General features: G+C 35.6%; 2 protein-coding genes across 2 annotated transcripts in view; one reads left to right on the forward strand and one right to left on the reverse strand.

The window, feature by feature from the left end:
- On the reverse strand, positions 1–11,699 carry LOC123552462 (cystatin-B-like). The gene is made up of 5 exons (XM_045342135.2): positions 11,586–11,699; positions 11,236–11,336; positions 5,226–5,330; positions 2,289–2,356; positions 1–1,980 (listed from the first exon to the last, which is right to left on the reverse strand). The coding sequence occupies exons 2-5, from the start codon at positions 11,305–11,307 to the stop codon at positions 1,917–1,919; spliced, it is 309 nt and encodes a 102-aa protein (XP_045198070.2). The 5' UTR covers positions 11,308–11,336; positions 11,586–11,699; the 3' UTR covers positions 1–1,916.
- Positions 11,624–22,299, forward strand: part of LOC123552461 (xaa-Arg dipeptidase-like) — an 18,097-nt gene continuing 7,421 nt past the window's right edge. The window contains exons 1-4 of the mRNA XM_045342134.2: positions 11,624–12,109; positions 15,409–15,557; positions 16,084–16,226; positions 19,287–19,441. Coding sequence (XP_045198069.2) covers positions 11,726–12,109; positions 15,409–15,557; positions 16,084–16,226; positions 19,287–19,441 — 831 coding nt within the window. The 5' untranslated portion in view covers positions 11,624–11,725. The remainder of the gene's footprint in view (positions 12,110–15,408; positions 15,558–16,083; positions 16,227–19,286; positions 19,442–22,299) is intronic.

Raw genomic sequence — 22,299 nt, forward strand, 5'->3', positions numbered from 1 at the left:
TTGGTCTGCACTGGTCACAAAGGTAAAAATACTAAACGAACAAAATTAGTTACTGTATGCAAATAAATTTAGAACAACAAAACCTGTATTGACACACCCTGATGTTCCAATAATTGGTTATTGCACAATTTTCTTGTTATTGGATGGTTTACAGAATTGTGTTCCATTCAAATCTGTTAGCATCTGCTAGTAAGGTATATAAATTTTTAAACTGGACAATAAAAAGAACTGCATTGAATGCCTGTAAAGTCAGTATTTTATAAATGATATGTGCAAATATAACAAACATGAAAGCAACAAGGCATATATATTCAATAATTAGTATTTGAAGTGTGTATCAGTTTCAGTCATAAAAGTAATAAAATGCACTTTTAAATCTCTTCAATTTGTACTTGTAAATGTCCTTCGCTAAAGATAAAACTTCAAGATAAAAGGATAGTATCCTGTTATGTGCTATCTCAATACACAGCTCTAGGCCATACCAATTCGTCTATATGTTAACTGCTTCAGGGCATAAAACTTTTAACTTTGTCCAGCTGTTAAAAAAAGAATCATGAACCAAGTAAAATGCTACCATTTTGCTAAAATCAAAGAAAAGTCTATATTGAAAATAATTAATCAATTATCATATATACTCTGTCCCAAAAAATAATCACATAAAAACCAAAAGATATTTTATGTAAGTTTCTTCCTCATACAGTAAAATGTTTTTCCAATGCTGTAAGACAACAAAATAAAAGAAAACAAAATAGTGGCCTGTGGTAGAATAATTTAGCAGTGTAAATCATTAAATTGTTCCCTTCAGTTTATAAATGTTCTTTTTTATATCATTCATAAAACTCATAAAGGGCATACTGTACTAACCACTGCATCAAAAAACAATAGTTTGTTCTTCAAAAAAAATGTTTAATAGATAAATAATGCCTAGAACTTCAATGAGTCATTGAATCACTTTATTTTTACTTTTTATTGAAAGCACTTTCTAAATTTCAAAGAATCTGCAGGTGTGCCCCTTTAAAATTAAAAACTTACCCCCATACACCTGGATATATTTCAATTTATACACTGACATCATACAGAAAGCTCAAAGTGCTGACTAGACAATGTGCTTCTAACAATAAATTTAATGTAGTGAAATTTTCTTTGATGAGTAGTTCAGATCACAAGTTTAAATAGAACGAAAACAACCATTAAAGTTGTCTCCCTTTGTCTGATAGAATTTCAATGACTGATTTCTACTGCTGTAGTATGAACTGATAAACTGTTTCAATCTTCATGTAAACACATTTTATATTAACCAAAAAAATGATAAAACAAGTAGACAAGCATTATTCAGAACAATAAAACTGTGTCACTAATGCTGAACAGAGCTTGTCCAAACATTTTTGAACACACTAACCAAGTGTTTCCATAAATAAATCCTGCCTGGAGCTCCCTCAACTGCCCATTTTAATTCTTTATTTAAACTTTTTAACAAAATAAAAAGTACTCCCAAAATTTAAAAAGAAAACCTGGCAAAAATTAACATAAATTTGGAGCTGGGCAACTATAAAACAGATTCAGAGATTAATTTATATATTAGGTAAATATGAAATGTATTATCTATCAAAATTCTTGAAAAGTACATGTAAATATTAATATAAATAAAGCTCCCTCTATGATTAAGAAAATAAAGTTTGAATTTGAAGAAGTTGCACAATTATACATGTTATATTAATTAGCACACTAATGAAAATCAGTCCATGAACCATTAAGAGTTTCTTTCATTTTTACACACTGTTCAGTTTTGCATAGCTGGATTAATGGAAAGAATTTGAGTATTGTGTCGATGGTAGACAAGCATTATAAAATTTATATCTAAGCATGGCTGCTTGTTCTCGTATAAACCCAATCTCCTCCATTTTCCTACTGCTGATCTAAAAGTATTCTACAGCATCTGCCTCTTGCTTGTTGGTTTGTACACTGGTCACTTCTAATGCCCTGTAAATAAATTCAATAACACAATGTAATTTACCTGCTACAGTGAAACTCCTTTAAACTGGAACCTCAGAATACAGGCAACCCCTCCCAAATGAACAAATTTTGCAGTCAAAAAATTACTTTCTTATTTCATTTGAAAATAACCCCTGTAAACTGTAGCCCCTTCTATACAAGAAACCAAACAATTTTTCAAGACCAAACCTCTATTTATCTTCACAAAGTGAAGTTAAAACTTTAACCAAGGCCGGCTCTTGTTATACTTTATATAATCGAGTTAAAAATGAAATATATAAGTACAGCAGACATACCCTCCAGTGTGGGGAAGTTGCTGATAAATTCTAGCATGAATACATTCTCCATTCGGGTGGATCTTGATCTGAAAAAAAATACACATGGTATTACATAAACACAACTTATAACAATTGTGTAGATTTACTTTTAACTTTATGAATGCTTTAGATCTTCTTTTACATCCCTTCACTTTTTGATTTACTGAGTTCAATTATATACAATATATAATGAACATATATATATGGAAGAAAATCAAAGGATATTTATCAAGAAGTATTTTAACCTTTTACCTGCCTGCGTCAAGTGATTCTGCCTTTGCGACCAGTGCAGACCAATATTAGCCTATTCATTATTCAGTTAGTAAATTTTCAGTGAACACCCCTTTGAATAATAAATGGTACTGCCCAAATTGAATGATAGACCAGTCCATTTTAGAAATTTAGCAGGGTAAAAGTTAAAACTCTTTCAATCATTCTACTCATTTACAAAAAAAATGCAACAAATGTTTGGCTGAAATGGTAGATATCAAAAGCTCTGCCTGTTTCCCAATGTTTCCACAGCGTCAATATTCTGATTTTGAGAACATTTTTTATGTCTATCTTTGTCATTTTTTAGCTCTTCATAAATAATGCCTTTTAAAATTAAATGAAAACAGTCGTAAAAATTATACAGCACAAACCTATTTTGGTACACAGAGATTTTTTCATATTCTTCAAATTTTATGATGTTTTACCAGCTTCTGTTATATAATAGGGTGAATTTCCACCAAACTTTTTTCGTATGTCTCCCACCACTTACCATGCAGAAATGGTCAAAATATATGCCACAAATCAAGCCCCACAACTCCAGGGAAAATCACTTAACCATAACATTCCAGTGATATACACAACTAGGCTTGGCAGTGGTAACTCATGAGGTTTGGTGGAATTCCAACCAGTGTATAGGAGAAGTAGCAGAGATCAAAGAAATGACAAATTAAGGGTCATGACTCTGCAGATAAGCATCAAATCAGAACATGATGATAATATGCACAATAAATTATTATGCTTCACACTGATTACACATGAGGTTTGATAAAATTCAGACTAACTGAATACAGCAAGAAGTTTAAACACTGTAGAATATAACAAAGGCCTGAAGCAGAACATGCCAATAAAATGCATAATAAGACTTGGTACTGATCACTCCCATAAAGTTTCGTGGAAACTCACCCTATTAAATAACAGCTGCTAAAACATCATAAAATTTGAAGAATCAAGGGCCATAACTCTGTTTAAAAACACCTAATTTGAACATGCCAACAATATGCACAACAAGACTTGGCAATGATCACTTTTATTAAGTTTGGTGTAATTCTTCCTTATTGTATCTGAGCAGTTGCCATGACAAGGTAAAATACAACAAATCAAGGGCCACAACTCTACTAAAAAATCACTGAACTGGAACATGCCATCAATATGCACCATGAGGCTTTGTTACGTGTTAACTCCTGTAAGGTTTGGTGGAATTTCATCCAATTATAAAAGAGAAGTGGCTGAAACATTATAACTTTCGATGAATCAAGGGCCATAACTCCATTGATAATTACTGGAACCGAACATGCCGACAAAACGCACAATGAGGCTTGACAATTATCATTCTTCTGATGTTTGTTGGAAATCTGCCCAATAATAAAAGGGAAGTGGCCAAAACATCATAAAATTTCATAAATCAAAGGCCATTACTCCTCTGAAAATCATTGAACCAGGAAAAGCTGATCACATGCCCAACTAGGCTTAGCACTGTGAGGTTTGGTATCAATCTGCCCAGTGGTGTAGGAGGAGTTATGTGGACAAACTTTGTTACAGATAGACAGATGGACAGCACTAAATCAATATGTCTACTTCATGTGACAGACATAATTAATGTTTGTCATTTGTGATGCTGGTAGTGATATGATTGTTATTGTTGATTTCTAAAAACACTGTTGTTGTTTAATATTCAATTTTAAAAAATATGAGCTGTCTAATGACAGCACACTTGACTATTTGATGCTTTTCAACCTAACACAAGCTTACATACAAAAGCTTTAGCAAAATTTTCTAAGATGGAAAAAGGGCATACTTTTACCAAAATGTAAGCTCAGTTGTGACACCTACCATGTGTCAGCCCCTACACATACTTTGTTTGTATACTGGACAATGTTTATGTGAAGTTACAGTAAGATATAAGCAATATTAACAAAGATATGACAGAAAAACATAGGTTGCCGAAAAACTTTAACCTTAAAAGTAACCTAAGTATAACCTTGGTGACCTTGACCTTGGGTATAATGGGCTCAGCCCCTACACATACATTATTTGTATACTGGACAATGTTTATGTGAAGTTACAGTAAGATATAAGCAACAGTAACAAAGGTATGATAGAAAAAAAGGTTGCCGCAAAACTTTAACCAAGAAAGGTCACGCCATCGCCAGGGCGAGTAGAATAGCACCCCTATTCTCCGAATAATGGAGCTAAAAACTAAGGTTCCCAAATAAAGACCCTCTTTTGTGAATAGCAAAATGTCACATTCTTTGGGTATTTATTTATAGCTACATGTTGAGTTTAAGATATCAATTAAAAGTGATTTCAAAAGTTTTCTACTTCAAGCTTGACTGGTAATAATCCAATCTGAATCATAAAATCGGAGATTCCGAGAAATATTGATTGCCTCTTCAAAATTAAGATGCAGGCATCCATTGTTCTTGAATGGAAGGAACCTAAAACTAATAATGAGCAATAACGCACAGGTATTCCCATATGTGGTTCAGCCCCCAATTTCACGTAAATACTTTGACAATTGATTTAAGTATGTTAATTTGCTGAAGATTTTTAAGTAAACGTTTAAGCAACTTAACATCTTTAAGTCTGTTAGAAAACAAAAGTATTTTTGTGAAATCAGAACCAGGGCTTCAATTTTTGAAATCTTACCTTTACAAAATAATTGGTTCCTGCAACAAGCTGAGTTTTGTATGTGACAGCTTCATAAATATCAAACGATTCTTTACCAGATTTCTTTAGTACCTCCTGTTTCATCTGAAAAATATGCTGATGTCCATGAAATATGACACCACACAATGATTTATGGTATACTTTTACAAGTACTAATATGTTAAAGAATACTGAACTTCATTTTCTGAAATCTAAAATGGGTTAGTTATGACATATTAAACGGAAGTTAGTCTGATTTGTTTGTGTTCATTAGATTCTTAGTGTTTTAGTTGGTGCTTCTCAGTTAATTAACTTTAACGAGAAATGTAACCGATGAAGTGAATGCTTTAAAAGTGAACTATTTAGGCAAATATTTTTAATCTAATTTGATACTTTATTTTCAACAAAAATAAAGACTTTTAAGCTATAACCTCAAGAATAAACAAGAGGGTCATGATGACCCTATATCGCTCATCTGTTAAACTTGGCCTTGGAATCATCAAGATAAACATTCTCATAAAGAAAGGGTCATAAATGTGGCCTCTACAGTGTTAACAAGCTTTTCCTCTGATTTGAGTGGTGACCTAGTTTTTGACCCCTTAACGGTATAAATTAGTACACCAATTGTACCTTCCCTGTTGAAGAGCTGAACTCCTCTAACTCCAAAAAGAGGCAGGGTTTACTGGTTCCTTGCTTTTCATCACAGTGCAAAATGTGCAGGGAAAAAAAGTTTTACATATTTCCAGGGCCCAGTTTCTGATTGGTCAGTTACTTTACAGGTGGAAGTAAGTATCATTTTTACAACAGCCTACCCTTCCCTAGAGCTTGGACGTGTACTTAGCCTAGAGTGTTAACAAGCTTTTCCTTTGATTTGAGCGGGTGACCTAGTTTTTGACCCCACATGACCCAGTTTCAATTTTGGCCTACGAATCATCAAGATAAACATCAAGATAAACATTCTGACTAAATTTCATGAAGATAGGGTCATAAATGTGGCCTCTAGGGTGATAACAAGCTTTTCCTTTAATTTAACCTGGTGACCTAGTTTTTGACCCCACATGACCCAGTTTCTAGCTTGGCCTAGAGATTAACATGATAAACATTCTGGGCAAGTTTGTATCAAATCAAAGCATAAATGAAACCTCTATATGTCTAAAAGGGCAATAATTCACCCATGACGGAATCTAGCCGATTCTCAAAAGGAACCAAGATCATATTGTGACTTAAGGCGTGTGTAAGTGTGGTTTAAATCGAATGTAAAATGTCACTTCTTTCATGTTCTTAAGGTAAAAATTAACAAATTGGCTCTTTCAGGAGTCAATCAGGGGCCGTAACTTCAGAACCTATGATTGGATCTGATGGATTCATCATGGAATCCAAGATCTATTGTTGTTAAAGATATTTTGCAAGTCTGTATCAAATCAAACCATAAATGAAGTCTCTATAATGGCTGCAAAAGCAAAAATAGCAAATTTTGGCCTTTTAAGGGGCCATAACTCCAGAACCAATGATGGGATCTGGCCAGTTTTCGAAAGGAACTGAGATATTATGCCAATACAAGCTGTGTACAAGTTTGAATAAAACTGATTACAAAATGTGGTCTCTATTGTGTTCACAAGCCAAAATAGCAAATTTTGGCCTTTTAAGGGGCCATAATTCTGGAACTCATGATGGGATCTGGCCAGTTTTCGAAAGGAACTGAGATATTATGCCAATACAAGTTGTGTACAAGTTTGAATAAAACTGATTGCAAAATGTGGTCTCTATCGTGTTCACAAGCCAAAATAGCAAATTTTGGCCCTTTAAGGGGCCATAATTCTGGAACTCATGATGGGATCTGGCCAGTTTTCGAAAGAAACTGAGATATTATGCTGATACAAGTTGTGTGCAAGTTTGATTAAAATTGATTTCAAAATGTGGTCTCTATCTTGTTCACAAGAAATTGTGAATGGACGTGGAAGAAGGGCGATCACAAAAGCTCACCATGTCACTACAGGGTTCGATCTTAACGCAGTCCCGCAGATCCCGAGGACACCTATTTTAGTGGAGGACCTCCCGAACTTGGAAGCTGGCTGTCCCGTCGGGACAGTAAGTTTTCAGTTCAATATAGCTAAAAAATTTATAAATCAAAAATACCAAAATGACAGAAAAACCTTGCTTTGAAATGATTTTCGAAGTCGACATCTGTTCTGACCACAGTCCGGATGTTTACTCTCGAATACATACATGTATGTAGACTGGTTCCGCGTCCTATAAAATTTATAGTGTGAAATCACAGAAGAGACAGCGGGTACCAGTGGAAAATTATCGATGGCGTTACGAACCAGCCATTAAAAAGCCAAAAACAAAAGATCAGCGTTTGGAAACACAACGTGATTACGAAAAAAACCAACGTAAGATGATGAAGATGACTGGAGCAGGCGTGATCTGATCATCCTGCAGCAGAAGTCTTACAGACTTTTATTGTCACTTGACTGTTAATGTATCGATTCTTTATGTTCAATAAATATAAATAAAAGAAAGATGTATTTGCTTTGGTAATATATGTTTATTGAATCTTTTTAAATAGTGTTAACAATCGATAAAATCACTGAAAATGGGAGGGATTCCTGAAATCAGGGAGGGACAGCTGAATTTGTAAGGAGGAATCCCGCCAGGATTGTTAGAAAAAATGTAAGCATCTAACCCTGCACTACGTGACAGGTGAGTTAAAAGGATGTACATACTCCTAGATTTAATCCCCCACTGTCTTGCCTAAAGGAATGGATCTGTACCACTAGAATATGATTCTAGTGGCATGAACCTGTGTAAACACTTTCAACAAACTATGATACAGAACTGTCGGACTTGCCTTAAATTCTAGTTGCATGTGAATCACGTAGGACTAGGATATCCTTATATTAAATAGGACACATGAATTTTCATAATAGATACTTTAGGCATTACATAAACTGAATCATTTCCTTAATCACCTTTTTACTACATTTGCATCTAGCATTTACTTATATTTGGATCTTACACTAAAACAAAGAAACATTTTCTGCTGTAAAACATGAAACCATATAAAATTATGCAAACAATATTTCTACTGGACTCATAGCCTTTTCTCTAGGGTTTCTCTAGGTGTCAGTTTGTTTATGAATAGTGTAATGAATTAATTAAATCTATTATTTTTTTGTTCGCCTAAGAAAGCAAAATGTATTTATAAACAAATGCTATGCTGAATTCAAACTGTATCTCAATAGCTTAATAACTATTTCAAGGAGTAACAAGGGTTGTCCGTATGACAGCCAATGTTCAACTATTCAAACTGTTGTCCCAGAAGCAGGAATACTACCCTAAATGTTAAAATATCTATATTGTTTCAATCCAGTATCTGCATCAGTTTTGGAGAAGGTAATTTGCATGCAAAACTTTAACGCAGAGTTTTAAGTTCAAAAGGGAATATAATCTGACCAAAATGCATGTCAGAGTTATGGGACTTGATGCTAGTAGTAAGAAGTAACTTGCACCCAAAACTTTAACCAGGTTTTCTAAGTCCAAAAGGGAGCACAATTTGGCCAAAATGCATGTCAGAGTTATGGGACTTGACCTAGTGAGGTTGGTAATTGACCTAGAAAAAAAAAAGTTTCAAAGCTTTATGCCTTGAAGTAATAGCCATGTGTACTTGCATGCAAAACTCTTACCAGGCTTTTCTAAGTCCATAAGGGAGCACAATTTGGCCAAAATGCATGTCAGAGTTACGGGACTTGATGATATCAACTAGTTTTATAACCCCGAAGGCACATGTGAAGTTTCAATTCAATATCAACATTAGTTTTGGAGATACATGTAGTAACTTGCCTGTAAACCTATTACCAGGATTTTCTAAGTCCAAAAGGGGCATAATTTGGCCAAAATATATGTCAGAGTTATGGAACTTGACTCAGTGAGGTTGGTAATTGACCTAGAGAAAGAAAAAATAAGTTTCAAAGCTATATGCCTTTAAATGATAGCCATATGTACTTGCATGCAAAAGTTTAACCAAGGTGTGACACCGACACCGACCCCAGGGTGAGTATTCTTCAAATAGTCAAGCTAAAAACGGAAGTCACAGTGATGTACAAATTTTATTATGGGAAAATGATGAAAATGTAGAAAGAAGTTTCCAAAGTTTAAAAACATTTTAAGCAAATTTAAAGTTTTAACATAACTGACACTACATTTCTACAAGTTAAATAAACAAGAGCTGTCCGTAAGACTGTGCCAATGCTCGACTATTCAAATTGTTGTCCCAGAAGCAGGAATATTACCATAATGTTAAAATATCTATACAGTTTCAATCCAGTATCTGCATCAGTTTTGGAGATAGTAACTTGCATGCAAAACTTTACCCAGAAGTTTCAAGTTCAAGAGGGGGTATAATTTGGCCAAAATGCATGTCAGAGTTGTGGGACTTGACATATGTACTTGCATGCAAAACTTTAATCAAGGTGTGACGCCAACGCCAGAGTGAGTAGAATAGCTAGACTATTCTTCGCATAGTCGAGCTAAAAATAGTAGGTGCAGTACACAATTTTTGAATGAATTTTAAAACTATAATATTTTTAAAAGAATGCTGAAAATAGAGAAAGATATTTTAATTAAAAACACAGATTATTTTTTTTGTGATCATGTTTAATAAAATCTAGACATGTCATTTTTATATTATGCATGTTAAAAGAGGAATTTCTAACATTTCACATTACTTCCTGTGTCCTCTAACGCAACATTTCATCTACAACAACAACAACAATAAAATTTAATGCTTTTTAACAGTGGCCATAACTTTTTCTAATATAATCATGAAGCGCAGCTTTCTGAACATAAATATTGATCAAATACAGTTTAGCAAATTATTATGTAAAGTATATACTTCCATTAAAAAAAACTTAATTCATAAAAAAACTGATTTAATTTAATAATTACTGAACGCCTAGAAAACCCCTAGAACAAAGGCTAGGCATCTGGTTACCAGACGGCTAGACACTTCCTTAAATTCATGATATTCCTTTAATAATATATTCACAAAGCCTTATCACTAACTTCTGTGCCATTCAAAAACAAACTGATTATTAAGTGGTGGGGGGGGGGGGGGGGGGTACCTCATCAAAACATATTCTTAAACGCTGGCAAAACAATGCTGTCTTCAATTAGTTTCTTACACTCACATTCTCCTCTGCAACAGGCAGCTGGCTAACAGGCTAATGTCAATATTGTTTGACAACTTTGAAACAACATTTTCAATGTTTAAGAATATGTTTTGATGAGATACTCAGTCCCTTATCAAAATCAGTCTGTTCAACTTGAACTTCAAGGCATAACATCAATAAAAGAAATCATTTACTAGCATTTTAAATGAACAGACTATATTTTTGTTACATACAGTAACTCTGTAAGTAGTGCCTAATCCTGCGACAGAGATAAATATTATGAAAAGTGATTGCCATATATATAATTTTTCTTCTGGGTGGGGTTTAGCTTACGGAAGGTTTTGAGGGCAAAATTTAAGCACGCGCAGGGCAATTAAAACATATTTCCATTTGTTGATAAAAATGTAGCTAATTTTCAGTCATACCACTGCATGGAGGAGAAGTTTTTCTCCGTCATTTCTACAAATACAGGTAAGGTAAATGCACTTACATGCTTTGTAATGTATACTCAGTTGCATTGCATCGCGATATTTTGGCAAAACAATGTCATTTTCACAAAATTCAATAGCAAATAAAAATCTCACCTGTTTTTCTGTAAAATGTTTACCACATAAATTATGTACTACTGAAGGCACAACCTATGAATTTATGATTTTAAGTGATGCCCATTTGGGAATACATACGTTGGATCCCCACCCCATGTGATTACTGGATGACTAGAAATCACACAAAGGACTGGCTAGGCATCTTGTTACTGGATGGCTAGAACACATGCTAGATATCCATTTATCAGATTTCTTTGACTTAGTTAAATGCAACTATTACAGAAAAAGCCATACCTCCTCACAATACCCCTGCACCTCAGGAGTGGCATCCTTTGATTCACCAATACCTCCTACCATTTGTGCCATGTCTAGCTGTAGTTAAACCTCAGAGGGATCTGTTATAGAAAATGAAGTTTTAGCTTATGACTCACAGTCACAAGGAAATTATAATATGGTCCATTTTGATACAATTTCAAGCTGCACACTCAACTGACCAAATTATTTTGTTATCACGTCAAACAAAAAATTAATGATTGCAATTTTGTTTTGAACTGGAAGCCAATAACAGAAAGAACAAAATTTAATTCATCAAATGATTATAAACGTGATTTTTGTTGTAATTAAACAGTGATCTGTTTACTTACAGCTTGTGCAGTTCTTTCGGATTTCCGCGTCTGTGTCAAACAGGAGCTTAAACGGCGCAAAGTTAATTTTTACTTGTACAAATTGTCCACATCAAATCAGACCTGTCAAACAAATATTTTTATAAAATTTATGCATAACTATGGATGACATCACAAGTGTTGTATCTAGCACAATAGATCAGGAGAGCAGTGACTTGTACCGACTAAGCCAGTCGATCTGGAATCAACCAGAACTTGGTTTCAAAGAACACTTTGCTCATGCTGAATTGACTGATTTTTTGGAAAAAACTGGTTTTGTTGTGGAGAAGTCTTTCAAGCTTGTGACAGCGTTTCGAGCGACATATAAACATATTGAAGCATCAGTTTCGACTTCAGGCCCGAATATTGCTATTTTATGCGAATATGACGCTTTACCAGGGATTGGACATGCATGTGGACACAATCTCATAGCTGAAGTTGGTGTGGCCGCAGCTCTTGCAGTTAAAGCTGCTATGATTGCAAACCCAGAACAGTTCAGTGGAACTGTAAGTAATTAGTTTGAGCCATGTCTCTACATATTTAGTTTTCAAGGTAGCGTGGCAAGAAAACACTGAGGGACTGCATGACTCACATGCAGACCAAATCATGAAACGGATATAGGATGTTTGTAGTACAGTGGTATAAATAATTTACTTAATGATTTTCACATAAAAGTAATTTTAAAACAGCGAACATTTTTTTGTCAGATGATCACACTTCCTTGTGTACACAACTCCTACAATTTCTATTCAGTCCAAATGAAAATAATTATCTACATCTGCATCTACATGATACTTCCAACAATCATTAACGATTATGACTGGAAGGCGCTTGTCTGGGCAGTGTTAAAAATGAGAAAACTCATTAGGTGCAAAGAATAAAAATTACTACAGGTGCTAAGTTAAAAACATAGTGAAGGAAGTTACTGCAGATGTACAGTGGCCAGCCGTTCAGCAAATATGTTGAGGGTGGGGCTGGACTGTACATATTGGGGAAGGCCATTCCATAGTCTGATTGTACTGGGAAGAAGGAATTCATGTGGTATTGAGTACGGGACTGTGGAATTAGGTAGTTCAGGTTTCTGGTCGGAGTTAGATGTTTATGATCGACGCATACATGATTTGTTCGGATTTTGTAAAAATAGATGAGAGAAGATTGTATACGCCGTTGTTCTAAAGTTTGCCAGTTTAGGGTGTTAATCATCTGGGTTACACTGCTTGTATAGTTATAGTCGTTAAAGATAAACCATGCAGCTGATCTTTGCACTTTTTCGACTTTGTATAAGAGGGACTTTTGCCAGGGGTGCCAGATGGATGAGCAATACTCGAGTTGTGGACAGACATAGGTGTTATAGGCTTTCTCTTTGACCTTTTTGTTTGTTGTCTGAACATTTCTTTTGATGAATTTAAGAGAGTTGTTTGCTTTAGAGGAAATAGTATTAATATGTTCAGACCAGTTTAAGTTTTAAGTTAGTGTAACACCTAAGTATTTAGCGGTATCGGTAGATTTCAGTTCCTTGTCATGCAGGGTGTAAGGAAACATGACAGGGTTTCGTTTGCGAGTAATTCTCAGCACCTCACACTTGTCTGGATTGAATTCCATTGACCAGTCCCGTTCCCACTTTTCAAGGGCGTACAAATCTTTTTGTAGTGTTTGGGCATCAGATGAGGACTTGACTGTAAGGTATACTATGGTATCATCTGCAAACAGTCTTGCCTTACTTCTAACAGAATCTGGTAGGTCATTAATGTAGGCCAGAAAGAGACAGGGCCCTAGGACGGAACCCTGAGGGACACCGAACAGGACAGGCAGGGTGTAGAAGTGCAGCCGTCTACAACTACTCTTTGGGTTCGACCCTTCAGAAATGACTTTATCCACTGTGATACCAGAGGGTGGACACCCAGCTCATTAAGTTTAAATATCAATTTATTGTGATCAACCTTGTCGAATGCTTTACTAAAATCCATTACTATTACATCTGTTTGTTGACCTTGCTCAAGGTTGTCGTAAACTTCTTGTGTAAAGCTGATCAGTTGTGATTCACAGCTATGCTTAGATCTGAAGCCATGCTGGTACTGGCTTAAGAGGTCGTTATTGTCAAAATGTGTCATGATGTTGGAGACTAGAATGTGTTCCAATAATTTGGAAGCTATGCAGGTGAGAGATATTGGCCTGTAGTTACTGGCCTTGGATTTCGGACCTTTCTTATAAACAGGGGCGACAACTGCACTTCTCCAATCTGGCGGGACACAACCAGTTTCCAGGGATGACCTAAATATAATTGTAAGGATGGGCGCTCGTGGTGTAGCTCTTTTAGAACTCTTGGTGAGAGTTCATCTGGGCCAGAGGCTTTGTTTGGAGAGAGCCCCTGCAGGAGTTTATCAACACCCTCTTCTGTAACGGAGATCATGGGCATGTTGGGTGCTGAAGTGTTTGTAGTAACTTTTTTGCAGAGTTGCTTCAAACTGAGTGGTTGTGGTTTTGAGAAGACCGACTCAAATTGCCTATTTAGTATATTGGCCTTGGTGGCAGGGTCAGTATATGTTAGACCCTCATGCTTAAGAGGTGCTACACCACAATTTTCTGTTTTCTTATGTTTTATGAAGGAATAGAATTTCTTATTTTTACCAGGTTGTGAATCGTCCATGAATATGACTGATTCTAGGTAAGACCAGTATGAGTTCCTTAGCTGTTTTTGGATGCTATATTTAAGGGCTTTGAAGGTGTTACTTTTACATGGGGATTGGTTGGATTTCCTCAATTTAGTGTACATTTTATCACGCTTGCGGATTTGCCTAAGGATCTTGGGAGTTAACCATGGGAGGTCGCAGCGTGTCTTAGTAGTTTTAGTTGGAATGTGTAGAGAACTAAGTCGATTTAGTTCATCTTTGAACAGATTCCAATCTGAGGCGGGGTCAGAGTGGTCAGAATCAGCGAATTTCTTTCCAAACTCTGATAGGTCCCTTTTGAAATCATCCCAATTTGCTTTGTTAAAGCATTTTATTGACCTTTTGGGCTGGAGGGGACGGCCTATCTTTATGTTGATTTCATGGAAGACAATGTCGTGGTCAGATTTACCTAGACAAGGGATTGTTTTAGTACATTGAACTAGGGAAGGGTTCAAGTTAGTGAGGAACAGGTCCAGAATATTCTCATTTCTGGTTGGGATCTTGACCATTTGCTGTAGATTAAAGGAATTTATCCTATCAATGAAGTCCTCATACATTTCCTTGAATCTGCATTTGGACTTGGGGGCCTCAGATGACCAATCTATATCAGGTAGATTGAAGTCACCGAGTAACCAAATTGTACTGTCTTGGGGTACTTTAGAAAGGGATGACCATAACTCTGTGAGGGAGTCCTCATCATTTTCGTGGGGCTTATAGTATGTGCCAATGTATATATCCTTGGCCCCTTTGATAGTAATTTTCGCCCAGGACAGGTTGCAGTTGGTTTTCATCATTGACTTGAAGAGGTCATATACATATTGTCTGGAATTCCATGAGGGGCCAAATGAATAATGCTAGCTCTAAATTGCTTCTGTAAACTGTTTTATTGATTCTCATAAAAATCACAGAGCGATGCCACTACCAAAATCAAGTGTCATGACTATTAATTTAGTCTGCACTTGATGACCTGTCATTGCATCTTGGTATGTAAATAAACTTAAGTAAACAAAGGTCAAAGAATGAAGTTGTACTTTCTACATGTAGTAAAAATTTATTGCATGGATGATGGAAAACCTTAACACCTTTTGTTGAGATTAAATAATGTCAATGAAAACAGCCAAATATTCCGTGTTTAGTTGACAGTGCTTGGATGCCCAGCAGAGGAGGGACTTTGTGGGAAGGCAGATCTGCTACGTCTTGGAGCATTTGATGGTATAGATGTGGCTGTAATGGCTCACCCATCACAGACTACTCTTGCTACACCAAATTATGTTTCAATGTCACCGTATGTATATTTTTTGTTATATTTGATTTTATACCTCAAAAAGAGTTTTAAAGTAAGTTTTATAATTATGAGTTATTGATGGGGATATATGTATAACATACAAGTTCAGTCTACAGAAACTTAAATTATAATTTGATGTGCTAGAGAAGAGGAAGGAGCTAAACAATGCATTGACACACTGGCATAGTCTAAACAGTTCTAACTATAAAAAAAGCAGAAGCCGCCTGAGTGAGTCTACCAATTGAGTTATTTCAAAATCTTCCCACAAACCTATTTAGATACACCTGATTTATTATGTAAACAACAGTAATGATTGCGTAATAATAACACAGACTGAATTGTACGCAACACACCAGATTTTTAGCCGTTTTATGTTAGCGGCATTGCTTAAAAGAGATAGTAGTGAATATAATTGATTGAAACCAGAGCCTGGAAGCAGTATGTGAATCACCACTTTCGGTCTTAAGTCTGATGTGCTGGATTAAGATAGCATACTTTCTAAATATTATTTATGTTGTTTATTTAGGTTATCAGTAAAGTACTTTGGTAAGGCAGCACATGCATCCTCGTATCCTTGGGAAGGTTTGAATGCTCTAGATGCTGCAGTGGCGTGTTACAACAACATATCTAACCTCCGACAACAGATGAAACCTAATTGGAGAGTACACGGTAATCTTTCATCTAAAGTATAGAAGTAAAGTATTTTAGTGTTTTTCTTTTGAAAGGGCCAGCCATGCTTGGCTAATACAGACATCGAACAACATCACTTTCTGATTCCAGTTTAATTCTTAATGGCAGACACAAGGCAGGTTGGCAAACGGTAACCATTATTTAAGTAGCAGAAGGCTGGTCTCTCTTCAGTAATTCAAGACCTGCCTCTGACAGGACTCGAACCTGCGACCACCCAATGCAGGGGCAAGTGCCTTATCAATGGATAAGGCTAAGTCTGCTCAGTATATTGAGAAAGTCTGTAATGTGGACAGTGGATTTAGTGTTGACCCAGTTAGCCAGCAGAATGATCTAGATTGACACTTTTTGCCTCTTGGAGCTAAAGGGTTTGAACCAGAAAATTTCATTGTAGAGAGTTGTCCTTGTAGAGAGGTGTTCTTGTAGAGAGATTTTTTTTTGAGAAGTGTTCTTGTAGAGAGGTATTCTTGTAGAGAGGTGTTCTTTTAGAGAGATGTTTTTCTGAGAAGTGTTCTTGTAGGGAGGTATTCTTGTAGAGAGTTGTCCTTGTAGAGAGGTGTTCTTGTAGGGAGGTGTTCTTGTAGAGAGATGATTATTTGAAAAGTGTTCTTGTAGAGAGGTATTCTTGTAAAGAGGTGTTCTTGTAGAGAGTTGTCTTTGCAGAGAGGTGTTCTAGTAGATGTTTCTCTGAGAAGTGTTCTTGTAGAGAGGTGTCCTTGTATAGAGTTATTCTGGTAGAGAGATGTTCTTGTAGAGAGTTGTCCTTGTAGAGATATGTTCTTGTATGGAGGTGTTCTTGTAGAGAGGTGTTTTAATAGAGAGATGTTCTTGTAGAGAGATGTTTTTTTGAGAAGTGTTCTTGTAGAGAGGTGTTCTTGTAGGAAGGTATTCTTGTAAAGAGGTGTTCTTGTAGGAAGGTATTCTGATAGAGATTGTCTATGTAGAGATAAGTTCTTGTAGAGAGGTGTTCTTTAACAGAGAAGTCCTTGAAGAGAGGTTTTCTTTTACAGAGTTGTCCTTGTAGAGAGATTTTCTTGTAAAGAGGTGTTTGTTTGAGAACTTTTCTTGTAGAGAGGTGTTCTTGTAGAGAGAAGTCCTTGTAGAGAGGTGATCTTTTACAGAGTTGTCCTTGTAGAGAGGTTTTCTTGTAAAGAGGTGTTTTTTGAGAAGTGTTGTTGTAGAGAGGTATTCTTGAGAAGAGGTGTTTTTGTAGAGCATTGTCCTTGTAGAGAGGTGTTCTTGTAGAGAGATGTTTTTTGAGAAGTGTTCTTGTAGAGAGGTGTTCTTGTATAGAGTTGTCCTTGTATAGAGGTGTTCTTGTAGAGAGATGTTTTTTGTAGAAGATTTCTTGTAAAGGAGAGGTGATGTTTTTCAGAGTTGTTCTTGTAGAGAGGTATTCTTGTAGAGAGGTTTCTTGTATTGAGTTGTCCTTGTAGAGAGGTGTTCTTGTAGAGAGATGTTCTTGTAGAGAGGTGTTCTGGTAGAGAGATGTTCTTGTAATGAGGAGTTCTTCTTGGGAGGTGTTCATGTAGAGAGTTGTTATTGTAGAGAGATGTTCTTGTAAGAAGGTGTTCTTGTTGGGAAGTGTTCATGTATAGAGATGTTCTTGTAGGGAGGTTTTCTTTTAAAGAGATGTTCTTGTAAGGAGGTGTTCTTGTTGGGAGCTGTTCATGTAGAGAGATGTTCTTGCAGAGAGATATTCTTATAAGGATGTATTCTTGTTGGGAGGTGTTCATGTAGAGAGATGTTCTTGTAGGGAGGTTTTCTTGTAGAGAGATGTTCTTGTATGGAGGTTTTCTTGTAAAGAGATGTTCTTGTAGAGAGGTGTTCATGTAGAGAGGTTTTTTTGTAGAAAGGTGTTTATGTAGAGAGATGTTCTTGTAAGAAAGTGTTCTTGTTGGGAGGTGTTTGTGTAGAGAGATGTTCTTGTAGAGAGATGTTCTTGTTCGGAGGTGTTCTTGTAGAGAGATGTTCTTGTATGGAGGTTTTCTTGTAAAGAGATGTTCTTGTAGAGAGGTGTTTATGTAGAGAGTTTTTTTTTGTAGAAAGGTGTTCATGTAGAGAGTTGTTCTTGTAGAGTGGTATTCATGTAGATAGTTGTCCATCTGTCTGTAGATAAAAGGGCATGATGTCAGTAAAAGTTAGTATCATGGCAGAATTGAATGCCATTTATGTTTTGGCTATATCTGATTACTAACACTTACTGTGTTAACATCAGGAGGTCAGAAGACATCAACATAATGACCTGGATTTTGGCCATGCACATTTTTGTTATTGGTATTTAAACTCTTTTTTGTTTAAAAAGACTGGACTCCAGTTTTTGGCTAAAAATGATCTTTGTTTTGACCTTATATGAATGTTAGAACATGAGTTTTGTTTCTTAAATAGTGCAAAAACAAAACAAAAATACCAAAAATTGAACATGTGTTGCATCAGCAAAAAATCTTTCATACCATCTGGACCAATACACCATGGAGGAATTCGTACTTAACGACAGTTAATATGAAGCTTTATGTCAGAAGGAAGTTTATCTTCGGTATCTTGTTACAAACACTTTTCAGTTTTGAATGGAAAAATTAGTAAAAACAACTAATTCTCATGCGTTTCTATAACAAAATCATTTGTCAGTAGCTAAGTTTCAAATTCTTTTTCAGAAAATCTAATACAGGCTGAGCAATAAATTCCTATTATTTTAAAATTTTCTGTTTTCTTTGTGGTTGGTTGTGATCTGGAGGTCAGTCCTTTCAAGCTTCTTTTATAATATAGTCAACACTGTTGCACAAATATCTTATCTGAATGTCAGTAATTTTAGTTTGAGGAGTGGGGGCTCAAACTCACCAACCCTGGTTTAATAGTTTGACAGTGTTACCATAGGACCTCTGGGTCCTTCCGCAATCATTTTATGTTAATAGTGTACTAACTGTAATGGGCATTAGATGCTCATAAACATCATTGGGGTAAATATGACTTATAAACAAATTTTATGATTTTTTTACGTTTATTTATAGAAAAAGTAATGATCTTTAGATATCTATTCTGTAGGTGTAATCAAAAATGGTGGTGCACAACCCAATATCATACCAGAGGAAACAGAATTAGAGTATTATTTGAGGACACCGACAGATGACGAAATGGTGACCCTGAAACAGAAGGTGGAGGGTTGTGTACAGGGAGCTGCCCTAGCTACTGGTTGTACAGTACGTAATGCATTCTGCAATTTCTAAAACAATATGCATGTATGTTTGATCCATCAGTTCTGTAACAGGGTTTTCTAAAATATTCTGTCAAAAGGCATCTCGGCCAAGTTCGATAACCAGCCAAATCATCCCAGGCACTCTTGGATTATGGCCCTTGAATTACTCGAAAAACAGCGAATTTACCCTTGTCCACTCTCTAAGTTAAACAGTTTTCATCCGATCTTCACCAAACTTGCTGACAATGATTGTGGGCATAATATCTCAGCCAAGTTTGATAACCAGCAAAATTGCCCTAGGCATTCTTGGAATATGGCCCTTGAATTACACAAAAGACTGTGAATTTAGCCATGTCCGCTCTCTTTAAGTCAGACAGTTTTCATTTGATCTTCACCAAACTTGCTGACAATGTTAGTAGGCATAATATCTCGGCCAAGTTCGATAACCAGCCAATCGCCCCAGGTACTCTCCGATTATGGCCCTTGAATTACTCGAAAAACAACAATTTTAGCCTTATCCGCACTCTAAGTCAAACAGTTTTCATTTGATCTTCACCAAACTTGCTGACAATGTTTGTTGGCATAATATCTCGGCAAAGTACAATCACCACACAAATCGCCCCAGGCACTCTTGGATTATGCCCCTTGAATTAGGCCAAGTTCGATGACAGGCGTATTTTGTGACAGTCTGGCACTCTTGTTTTGTCTATATCAGAAGTAGCAATTTACAATATTAATTACATGATTATATTTAATAACTTAAGGTAAAAAAATGTGTTTTTGGTAAGAATAACAGTGTAAAATTATAGGCCATAATTTTTTAAGAGATATCATTTTTAGCTCACCTGAGCACAAAGTGCTCAAAGGTGAGCTTTTGTGATCGCCCTGTGTCCGTCGTCGTCAGTCGTCCGTTGTCAACAATTTGACTGTTAACACTCTAGAGGTCACAGTTTTGGCCCAATCTAAACGAAACTTGGTCAGAATGTTACCCTCAGTAAAATCTTGGACGAGTTCAATATTGGGTCATCTGGGCTCAAAAACTAGGTCACCAAGTCAAATCAAAGGAAAAGCTTGTTAACACTCTAGAGGTCACAATTTTGGCCCAATCTTAATGAAACTTGGTCAGAATGTTACCCTCAATAAAATCTTGGACAATTTCGATATTGGGTCATCTGGGGTCAGAAACTAGGCCACCAGGTCAAATCAAAGGAAAACCTTGTTAACACTCTAGAGGTGACAATTTTGGCCCAATCTTAATGAAACTTGGTCAGAATGTTATGCTCAATAAAATCTTGGACAAGGAAAAGCTAGTTAACACTGTAGAGGCCACATTTATGACTTTATCTTAATGAAACTTGGTCAGAATGTTAATCTTGATGATCTATAGGTCAAGTTCAAATTTGGGTCAGGTAGGGTCAAAAACTAGGTCACTAGGTGAAATCAAAGGAAAAGCTTGTTAACACTCTAGAGGCCACATTTATGATTGTATCTTCATGAAACTTAGTCAGAATGTTAATCTTGATCATCTTTAGGTCAAATTTGAATCTGGGTCATGTGAAAAACTAGGTCACCGGGTCAAATCAAAGGAAAAGCTAGTTAACACTTTAGAGACCACATGTATGACCATATCTTAATGAAACTTGGTCAGAATGTTAATCTTGATGATCTCTAGGTCAGTAGGTCAGATGAGCGATACAAGGCCTTCATGGCCCTCTTGTTTAAATTTACTTGAAATTCATGAGCAGTAGTTTTTTAATTGCTTTCATGTTATAACTTAAAGGTGCTCAGAAAGTTTTATAAGAATCTAACAACCAAAAGAGTCATAAACAACTCTTGAAAAATTTTGATATTCAAAATGGTTGAAATTTACATTAAAATTATTTAGTCAAAGTTATTTTCATGATAAAGTTTAAACTAATCAGTATATTTTAAATATACTGAAATTGTTCTATTACCACCTTTTGAGTGATGTATGATAAAAAGTATTTTAAAAAGACATTGAGAGAGAAAATTCTGTTATGGAAAATGTGGATCAAACAGTTGATACCAAAATATATGTTGAAATTTATGACATAGTGTGTTTAAATTAATTGACATCATAACTGAATATATATTATCCATTTTGATACCTTTTGTATAACAAAACAGCTCGCAAACAGCATTTACAGACATTTGTAATATTATATATAGATAAACTATATATTTTGAAAATCTCATTTAGATTTAATTAATTGTTTTAAAAGTGCTTTCCTCATTTCAAAAAAAAATAATGTGAGGTGAGAGGTATTCTGCTTAAATATTTGCATGAACACCTATTAACCCCCTGGTAATGGGTGCTCAGATTTTTCTCTTGACTTAGTTTTTAAACCACCTGGTTTAACATCAAGGTTATAATTACATGTATAGATACAACTCTGCTCATTTGTTTCACCCATGTAAAGCTTTTTATTTCTATTATTCTTAAAGGCGTATGCTAGAGTCACTGTATATTCTGGTGGCCTATGACTTTTATTGCATATTTTTGTTTGTTAGATGACTGCCCTTCAATATCCAAAAATTCTATTATTGGGAAAAATTTCGCCCGTCTCATATACAGAGATGTACGCCTTTAGTATCCCCTGTGGAAGGTGGAGAGATATAGATTTGACGTTGTCCATCCGCATTCACAAAACTACCTTTTTGGCAGGGATATAAATTCTCTGAATATTCTTGTTTGAATTAAAATTGTATCTGTTTCGAAACAAACTCAATTTCATATAACTCTTCTTGATAATTTCAGTGACACTAATGATAAAAAAGGATTATATGCATGTTTTGTGAGTTAAAAATCAGTTTGAATTAAAATCAGTCCCACTTAGTTAT

Source organism: Mercenaria mercenaria, chromosome 4 (assembly GCF_021730395.1).
Source record: "Mercenaria mercenaria strain notata chromosome 4, MADL_Memer_1, whole genome shotgun sequence".
NCBI lineage: Eukaryota > Metazoa > Mollusca > Bivalvia > Venerida > Veneridae > Mercenaria > Mercenaria mercenaria.